The sequence below is a fragment of the Palaemon carinicauda genome, chromosome 31 (genome assembly GCF_036898095.1).
Source record: "Palaemon carinicauda isolate YSFRI2023 chromosome 31, ASM3689809v2, whole genome shotgun sequence".
Taxonomy (NCBI): Eukaryota; Metazoa; Arthropoda; class Malacostraca; order Decapoda; family Palaemonidae; genus Palaemon; species Palaemon carinicauda.
Window position 1 is genome coordinate 61,640,684 of NC_090755.1, and position 10,000 is coordinate 61,650,683.

General features: G+C 39.2%; 2 protein-coding genes across 2 annotated transcripts in view; one reads left to right on the forward strand and one right to left on the reverse strand.

Annotated features, from left to right (window-relative positions):
• The window catches only part of LOC137624433 (uncharacterized protein C2orf42), a 277,882-nt gene that overhangs the window by 94,755 nt on the left and 173,127 nt on the right, over positions 1-10,000 (forward strand). The gene's annotated exons all lie outside the window — the stretch shown is intronic.
• LOC137624766 (uncharacterized) lies at positions 5,055-7,734 on the reverse strand. The gene is made up of 4 exons (XM_068355717.1): positions 7,062-7,734; positions 6,607-6,836; positions 5,391-6,383; positions 5,055-5,168 (listed from the first exon to the last, which is right to left on the reverse strand). Exons 1-4 carry the CDS (start codon positions 7,732-7,734, stop codon positions 5,055-5,057), a joined length of 2,010 nt encoding a protein of 669 aa, XP_068211818.1.

Sequence of the window (10,000 nt, forward strand, 5' to 3'; positions counted from 1 at the left end):
CTTTTCGTCGGCATCTCCTCCTTCGCCTATTTATATTATTATTATTATTATTATTATTATTATTATTATTATTATTATTATTATTATTATTATTATTATTATTATTATTATTATTATTTGTCTACATCTTTTCCCACTTCTATGTGGGGTCGATGTTTCTGGTCAGTTTTCTCCATCTACATCTGTCCCACACCTCATCACCCGTTAATCCCTTTGATACAGTCCACCCACCTTCGCTTTGGTCTCCCTCTCCTTCTCGTTCCCTTCACCTCCATTTCTATCACTCTCCTCCCAATATACTGTTCATCTCTTCTCATGACATGACCATACCAGCCACTGAGGTGGGGTGGGGGGAGCCAGCCTCAACTTGGTGCCGGTCCCAAGCCCGGGTAAATGGGGAGGGTTGGCGGCAAGAAAGGCATCCGGCCATGAAAATTAGCCAAAACAACTATGGTCAACGAGTATATTTATTATTATTATTATTATTATTATTATTATTATTAGCCAAACTCCAACCCTAGTTGGAAAAGCAAGATGCTATACGCCCAAGGGCTCTAACAGGGAAAAATACCCCAGTGAGGAAAGGAAACAAGGAAGTAGATAAACGATATAAGAAGTAATGAAAAATTAAAATAAAATATTTCAAGAATATTAACATTAAAACAGATAATTTCATATATAACTAAAAAAAGATTTATGTAAGCCTGTTCAACATAAAAAGACATTTGCTGCAACTGAACTTTTGAAGTTCTACTGATCCAACTACCCGATTAGGAAGATCAATCCACAACTTGGTCACAGCTGGAATAAAACTTCTAGAATACTGTGCAGTATTGAGCCTCATGATGGTAAAGGCCTGACAATGAGAATTAACTGCATACCTATTGACGCAAATAGGCGTAGATTTCGCCAGTCGTCTCTACCTTGAGCTTTTAATTCAATACTTCTAAATTCATCTTCTCCTTACTTCGCGCTTTAGTACTCAGCCATGTAGGCCTGTGTTTTCCAACTCTTTTAGTGCCTTGTGGAGCCCAGTTGAAAGTTTGTTGAACTAATCTCTCTTGGGGAGTGCGAAGAGCGTGCCCAAACCATCTTCATCTACCCTTCAACATGATCTCATCCACATATGGCACTTGAGCAATCCCTTAGTTGTTTTAACGATATGTAACTCATTTATCCTTTATATTTCATATATATTTTTTTTTTCATTTTGTATAAATTCCTCACTATATATTATCCAATGTTTCTCATTTTCATTATCTACATTTTCATATATTTCACATTTATATTTTCTCATATTTTATATCTATTATAATATATTTTTGTATTTTAAATAAATTAAATAAAACTTTTCCCGCCATATTCCTTCCCATGCTTCTTCTTTCGTGTTCGAGAATAAATTTGCACATATGAAAGATGACCAGAGCTCTTGTTCCACTCCATTGATCTGAAGTTGATTCCTCTCAGTGGGTGGAATATTTCCAGCGCATATTTGCAAGAGATGACAGCCGTAAGACAAAGATGGCTGGCGAGACAAATGATGTAATTTATGAAATCTGTTCGTGAAATTACAAATCAGCGATTTCCTAGATACCGTTAAAGGTTTAAAGGCCGCTCATGAATGGCAGAGGCAAGGGACAGCGACATTGCCGTAGCAAGCAGGACAATAACCTAGAGACTGACCATATATAAGCTCTCCACCCAGGTAGGACCAGCGAGGGCCAAAGCAATGGCTGCTTATGAATCAGCAGATAGACCTATAGGCTCCCCAACCCCCACCCCCCATCTTTAGCTCACAAGGGTGGTAAGATTGCAGACACTAAATGAACTAACGAGTCTGAGCGGGACTCGAACCCCCGTCCTGGCAATCACCCCAGGCAGAGACGTTACCAACCAGGCCACACCAACCCATGCAATTATTTAATTTTCATATATAATCTAAAACTTTAAAGAACAGGGCTATTGAGATTCTGGCTACCATAATATTTACCTTTTCTGATAACAAAAATGAAATAAAAAATAAACATACTATTCAAAACCTTCATAGAGAAGGGCTATCGAGATTCTGGCTATCATGATATTTGCCTCTGTTAAAAAGCAAAAATAAAGTAAAAATAAACAATATATAAAAGATTAAGAGAGCAACAACATTGTACCACTCATGACATTACCAACACTATTTTATTTCAACTGATCATTACTTATCATAAAGTTTATATGTTTACTTATTTCCTTTCCTCATAGGGCTATTTTACCCTGTTGGAGCCCTTGGGCTTATAATATTCTGCTTTTCCAACTAAGTTTGTAGCTTAACAAGAAATAATAATAATAATAATAATAATAATAATAATAATAATAATAATGATAATAATAATAATAATAATGTAATTTTGCATCTCAAAGGGGTTGTGGTGGCCGATGTGGTAGCGTCCCTGACTGGTGAACGCCAGGCTGGGGTTCTAGTACCGCTGAAACTCAGTTTCTTTGGTCGCTGCAGCCTCACCATCCTTGTGAGCTAAGGATTGGGGGTTTGGGGGGAACCTATAGATCTATCTACAGAGTCATCAGCGGCCATTACCTGGCCCTACCTGGTACTGATCATATGGTGTATATGGTCAGTCTCTAGGGCATTGTCCTGCTCGATAAGAGAAATGTCACTGTCCCTTGCCCCTACCATTCATGGGCGACCTTTAAACCTTTAAACTTTTAAGATTGTACTTTTGGTACGAGACTTTGGCCAGAGGGAAAATGTTCAAAGTTGATAACAGATGACAAACAGTAATTGTGTCATGTTTAGATTTTATGAACCCAAACCACGATAAATGTTTGCAATCTGCCAAAAGAAAAGTAAATATAATTTCTAAAGGAATAAACAGGTAAATAGTTGCAAAACCGTTGAGAGAGATATATAAAAATAGCCCTCTTAGCAGTGCATTTATTGACATACAAAAGGTTTCATGTTATAAAGAAAAAAAAGCTATTTATATGATGCATGATATTAAAAGAAGAAGAAGAAGAAGAACAACAACAACAACAAACGTGTAAAAGTAGTGGGGGAAACGGAAAACGAAAATTGTGATTAAATGAGAAAAGAGGCAGACAAAAGCAGCAAGAAAATTGGAAGAGAAGAAGAAGAAGAAGAAGTTAAGAAATTAAGAGAAAAATACTGGTCACTTAACAAATGGGACAACTCAGTATTTACGTTAAGAGATCTAGGGTACAATTTACCTCCAAAAACCCAATGGATTTGTGAAGTTAGTAAAAAGGAGGAGGAAGAAGAGGAGGAGGAGGAGGAGGAGGAATAAAATATCAAAGGAAAAAGCTCGTTAAAGTCTCCAGAATCCATTCGATTTATTATGAAAAGACTAATTTTTTTTCTTGGTCTTAATTTTATGGACACTTTGTTAAACACGGGACACATCCCCAAAATTAAGATGATAATGCTTCCATCTGCGAGAGAGAGAGAGAGAGAGAGAGAGAGAGAGAGAGAGAGAGAGGTGTTACAAGGATTATGGATGCCTTAAAGATATCTTAGTCAATCCGCCATTTGGTCTTGAGTAGAGCAAATTATTTTGTTTTGAGTTTATCAGTTTACTACATCCGCTGGAATTCTGTTCCATATAGTTACTGTTCTTTACGTACAGAAATTACCCCAGAGAGAGAGAGAGAGAGAGAGAGAGAGAGAGAGAGAGAGAGAGTGTGTGTGTTACAAGAATTTTGGATGTCTCAAAGATTTTTATAGTCTATCGGCAATTTGGTCTTGAGTAGAGCGAATTATTTTTTGTTCGAGTTTGTTACAGTTAACTACATCCGCTGGAAGTGTGTTCCATGTATATACTATTCTTTATGTAAAGAAATTACCTCAGAGAGAGAGAGAGAGAGAGAGGAGAGAGAGAGAGAGAGAGAGAGTTACAAGGATTTTGCATGTCTCAAAGATTTTTTTTTAGTAAATTTAGTCCATCCGCGGAGACTCCATCTGCTCTTAGGTAGAGCAAATTAGTTTCTTAGTTGTTTTTTTACTGTTTGCTACATACGGTGGAAGTCTGTTCTATGTATTTGCTATTTTGTATGTAAGGAAATTACCACCAAGAAATAGAGAGAGAGAGAGAGAGAGAGAGAGAGAGAGAGAGAGAGGGGGGGGGGGGTAACTGAAAAATCCATATAGATAAAGTAGACTATGAATTAAAAAAAAATATGAATGAAATCCGGCAAAAATATTAAACTTATTAAAACTTGGAATAAAAACATCATATAATGAATCAAAATGAATATTCACAAATTAATATGAATATGAAAATGATACTGTAAATGTACAAAGTCCGCTTATGAATGGCAGAGGCAAGAGCCAGTGACAATGGCCTAGAGATTGACCAGATGTACATATGGCCAGCGCCCAAGGCCCCTCTCCACTCCAGCTAGGACCATGGAGGGCCAGGCAATGGCTGATGGTGACTCAGCAGTTAGACCTATATGAAAACAGCAATAAAAAGAGATATCACAAAATATCACTATTTGCATTACTATCATTATTAACTTGAATATACCTAGTCCACTCTGTACCATCAAAAGATATAAATAAAAAAAAAACAGCCACCCTTCTTCTATTAATTGGCAAAGTCCTAGGGTTATTTACGCGTTTAAACCAATTAACTTGAACAATTAATAACCTTGGGATATAATCGAAGCTCTGCAGAAGGTGTCGCCTTCGATAATGGATTATTAAAGAGGAAGAAATTTCGAAATAGAGGTTGAAATGAGGTTGGAGCTCGATAAGGCTGCTTTACGTTTAGGCTAAATTGATTGCTATTATATCTATTATATGCGTTTTACAGAACACTCGGAAACACACACGCGCACACACACACATATATACATACATCCAGTTCTGGTTCAGATACCCTTTTGACTTCAAAAGATTACGAGATCCAAATAAAATGCCTTGTTAGCTTCAAGGTCGTGAGATTCAGGAACTTGGATGGATCCTACAGGCGCTGCAAAAAAGATATTAGAAGACCTGGAACGGATAAGGCCATGGGCTTCTGGGATCTTGAATACTAAGGGATTGGGTCAGGAATACCGTGGGATTCTGGGCTTTGGAATACCATTGGATTCTGGGATTTGGAATACCATGGGATTCTGGGTTCAGGAATACCATGGGATTCTGGGATCTGGAATACCAAGGGATTGGGTAAGGAATACCATAAGATACTGGGTTCTGGAATACCAGGGAATTGTGGGATCTAGGATACAAGGGGATAGGGTCTACAATACCATGGGATTCTGGGATCTGGAATACCAAGGGATTTTTTCTGGAATACCATGGGATTCTGGGGTCTGGATTACCAAGGGATTGGGTCTGGAATACCATGGGATTTTGGGGTCTAGAATACCATGGGATTCTGGGGTCTCGAATACCATAGGATTCCGGGATGTGGCATATCATGGGATTCTGGACTCTGGAATACCAAGGGATAGGGTCTGGAATACCATGGGATTCTGGGATCTGGAATACCAAGGGATTCTGGGATCTGGAATACTATGAGATTTTTTTCTGGAATACCAAGTAATTGGGTCTGGAATACCATGGGATACTGGGGTCTGGAATACCATGGGATTCTGGGGTCTGGAATACCATGGGAATCTGGGATCTGGAATACCAAGGGATTGGGTTTGGAATACCATGGGATTCTGGGATCAGGAATACTATGAGATTTTTTTCTGGAATACCAAGTGATTGGGTCTGGAATACCATGGGATACTGGGGTCTGGAATACCATTAGATTGGGTCTGGAATACCATGGGATTCTGGGGTCTGGAATACCATGGGAATCTTGGATCTGGAATACCAAGGGATTGGGTTTGGAATACCATGGGACTCTGGGGTCTGAAATACCATGAGATTCTAGGCACTGGAATAACAGGGGATTGGGTCTTGAATACCATGGAATTCTTGGGTCTGGAATACCATGGGAATATGGGATCTGGAATACTATGAGATTTTTTTCTGGAATACCAAGTGATTGGGTCTGGAATACCATGGGATACTGAGGTCTGGAATACCATTGGATTGGGTCTTGAATACCACGGGATTCTGGGGTCTGGAATACCATGGGAATCTGGGATCTGGAATACCAAGGGATTGGGTTTGGAATACCATGGGATTCTGGGATCTGGAATACTATGAGATTTTTTCTGGAATACCAAGTGATTGAGTCTGGAATACCATGGGATACTGGGATCTGGAATACCATTGGAGTGGGTCTGGAATACCATGGGATTCTGGGGTCTGGAATACCATGGGAATCTGGGATCTGGAATACCAAGGGATTGGGTTTGGAATACCATGGGACTCTGGGGTCTGAAATACCATGAGATTCTAGGCACTGGAATACCAGGGAATTGGGTCTGGAATACCATGGGATTTGGGGATATGGAATACCATGGGATTAGGTCTGGAATACCATGGGATTCTGGGGTCTGGATTACCATAAGCTTCTGGGCTCTGGAATAACAGGGAATTAGGTCTGGAATACCAATGATATTCTGTGCTCTGGAATACCAGGGGATTGGGTCTAGAATACCATGGGTTTCTGGGGTCTAGATTACCATAAGATTCTGGCCTGGAATACCATGGGATTGGGTCTGGAATATCAAGGGATACTGGAGTCTGGAATACCAGGGCATTCTGGGATCTGGAATACTAGGGGATTGGGTCTGCAATACCATGGGATTCTGCGATCTGGAATACCAATGGTTTTTGTCTGGAATACCATAGGATTCTGGGGTCTGGAATACCATGGGATTTTGTGGTCTGGAATACCATGGGATTCTGGGGTCTGGAATATTAAGGGATTGAGGCAGAAATACCATGGGATTCTGGGGTCTGGATTACCATGGGATTCTGGGATTTGGAATAGCATGGGATTCTGGGATATGGAATACCAGGGGATTGGGTCTGGAATACCATGGATTCTGGGATCTGGAATACCAAGGGATTGGATCTGGAATACTATGGGATTATGCGGTCTGGAATACTAATATGATTCTTGGCTCTGGAATACCATGGGATTGGGTCTGGATTACCAAGGGATTGGGTCTGGAATACCATGGGATTCTGGGATCAGGAATACCAATGGCTGGGGTCTGGAATACCTCGGGATTCCGGAATCTGGAATACCATATGATTCTGGGGTCTGGAATACCATGGGATTCTGGGATCTGAAATACCATGGGACTGGGTCTGGAATACCATGGGATTCTGTGGTCTGGAATACCATGGGATTCTGGGATCTGGAATATCAGGGGACTGAGTCTCGAATACCATGGGACTCTGGGGTCTGGAATACCATGGCATTCTGGGATCTGGAATACCATGGGATTGGGTCTGGAATACCATGGGATTCTGGGCTCTGGAATACCATGGGATTGGGTCTGGAATACCACGGGATTCAGGGATCTGGAATACCATGGGATTCTTGGCTCTGGAATACCATGGAACTGGGTCTGGAATAACATGGGATTCCGTAATCTGGAATACCATGGGATTCTGGGATCTGAAATACCATGGGACTGGGTCTGGAATACCATGGGATTCTGTGGTACTCTGGAATACCATGGGATTCTGGGATCTGGAATATCAGGGGACTGAGTCTCGAATACCATGGGACTCTGGGGTCTGGAATACCATGGCATTCTGGGATCTGGAATACCATGGGATTGGGTCTGGAATACCATGGGATTCTGGGCTCTGGAATACCATGGGATTGGGTCTGGAATACCACGGGATTCAGGGATCTGGAATACCATGGGATTCTGGGATCTGGAACACCATGGGATTGGGTCTGGAATACCATGGAATTCCATAATCTGGAATACCATGGGATTGGGTATGGAATACCATGGGATTGGGTCTGGAATTCCATGGGATTGGGTCTGGGATACCATGGAATTCCATATTCTGGAATACCATGGGATTCTGGGATCTGAATACCATTGGATTGGGTATGGAATACCATGAGATTGGGTCTGGAATACCATGGGATTGGGTCTGGAATACCATGGGATTGTGTATGGAATACCATGGAATTGGGTCTGGAATACCATAGGATTCCGTAATCTGGAATACCATGGATTCTCGGCTCTGGAATACCATGAGATTAGGTATGGAATACCATTGGATTCCGGGATCTGGAAAACCTGGAACAGGTCTGGAATACCATGGGATTCCATAATTTGGTATACCATGGGATTCTGGGCTCTGAAATACCATGGGATTGGGTCTGGAATTCCAAGGTATTGGGTATGGAATACCATGGGATTCCATATTCTGGAATACCATGGGATTCTGGGATCTGGAATGCCATGTGATTGGGTATTGAATACCATTGGATTCCGGGATCTGGAAAACCTGGAACAGGTCTGGAATACCATGGGATTGGGTCTGGAATAACCAAAGGAAGAGAAATGGTTACCAAAGAATGTGTAACTTTTCCTAATAGAAAATGAAGTTTTAAGTACACTAGTAGAGAATCTCTCTTAAATAATAAAGAGCAAGTGACTGACTAGATTTATATATATATAAATATATATATATATATATATATATACATATACACACATATATATATATATATACATATATATATATATATATATATATATTTATATATATATATATATATATATGCACGCAAGAGTTACAAGGATTTAGGAATTTTCAAAGACTTTTTAGCCTATTCGCTGAGACTATTTTATCTGTGGTGGAGCGATTTTGTTTAAGCATTTAAAGAGTTCTTACAATCTTGTCTAAGAGAGAGAGAGAGAGAGAGGAGAGAGAGAGAGAGAGAGAGAGAAAAAAAAAAATCAACGCTTTAATCTTTAATCTAACCATTTCTTCTCCCCGCTCTGCAACAGCTGTCGATCTGAAACCACGGGATGAAGATCGTTAAGGACTAAGCGGACACGAATAGACTTTTTCTTCTCCATAGTTAGAGTTCGAAAGACGTCAGGAAACCTTGAGGTCAATAGGAGAGGGTGGAGAGGAGTTTGGGCCCTGATCATAAGTATATATGGTCAGTCTCTAGAGCATTGTCCTGCTTGATAAGGCAATGTCACTGTCCCTTCCCTCTGCCATTCATGAGCGGAATTTAAACCTCTAAAGTAACTCGTATAATCAAAGCGAAAATGTATATAAGGTTAGTCTCTAGGGCATTGTCCTGCTTCCTAGGGCAATGTCACTGCCCCTTCCCTCTGCCCTTCATGAGCAGCCTTAAAACCTTTGAAACAACTCGTATAATTAACGAGATGTATATACGGTCAGTTTCTAGCGCATTGTCCTGCTTGCTATGGCAATGTCACTGCCCATTGCCTCTGACATTCATGAGTTGCCTTTAAACATTTAAAACAACCCGTATAATTAAAAAGAAGAGAACGAATTCATATTCATCAAAATTCGAGCGTCAATATAAAAGAAAGATATAAAAGAGGAGATCTTTAATGAGGGTTTATTGGAGTGCTTCATTGAATTAAAGTCGTCGGCCATTCTGTGATAAATATATGCGGAGGATTCGAAAAATACTTTGTACCCACGGTACCATGTTGCTACCTCCAGAGCCGTATATAGAGAGGCTGAGGAAATACGAGGATTCCTGTAGGAAACACGTTGTATTTGAGTAGCTGTGACCCAGAAGTATATATATATATATATATATACACATATATATAAAAATATATATATACAGTATATATAAATTCATATATATACATATATATATATAATATATATATATATATATATACAGTATATATATATATATATATATATACAGTATATATATATATATATATATACAGTATATATATATATATATATATATATATATTTATATATACATATATATACATTTATATATATACAGTATATACACACACACATATATATATATATATATATACACATATATATATATATATATATATACATATATATATATATATATAT

What these genes read in the sequence shown, in the direction of transcription:
- LOC137624766 (XM_068355717.1), bottom strand. Translation starts at nt 7,734, where the DNA reads ATGGTATTCCAGACCCAATCCCATGGTATTCCAGATCCCAGAATGCCA. An exon ending in AATCCAGACCCAATCCCATG is followed by an intron (nt 6,837 to 7,061) that starts GTATTCCAGAGC and finishes TTAATATTCCAG; the next exon opens with ACCCCAGAATCCCATGGTAT. An exon ending in CGAGACCCCAGAATCCCATG is followed by an intron (nt 5,169 to 5,390) that starts GTATTCTAGACC and finishes TTGGTATTCCAG; the next exon opens with ATCCCAGAATCCCATGGTAT.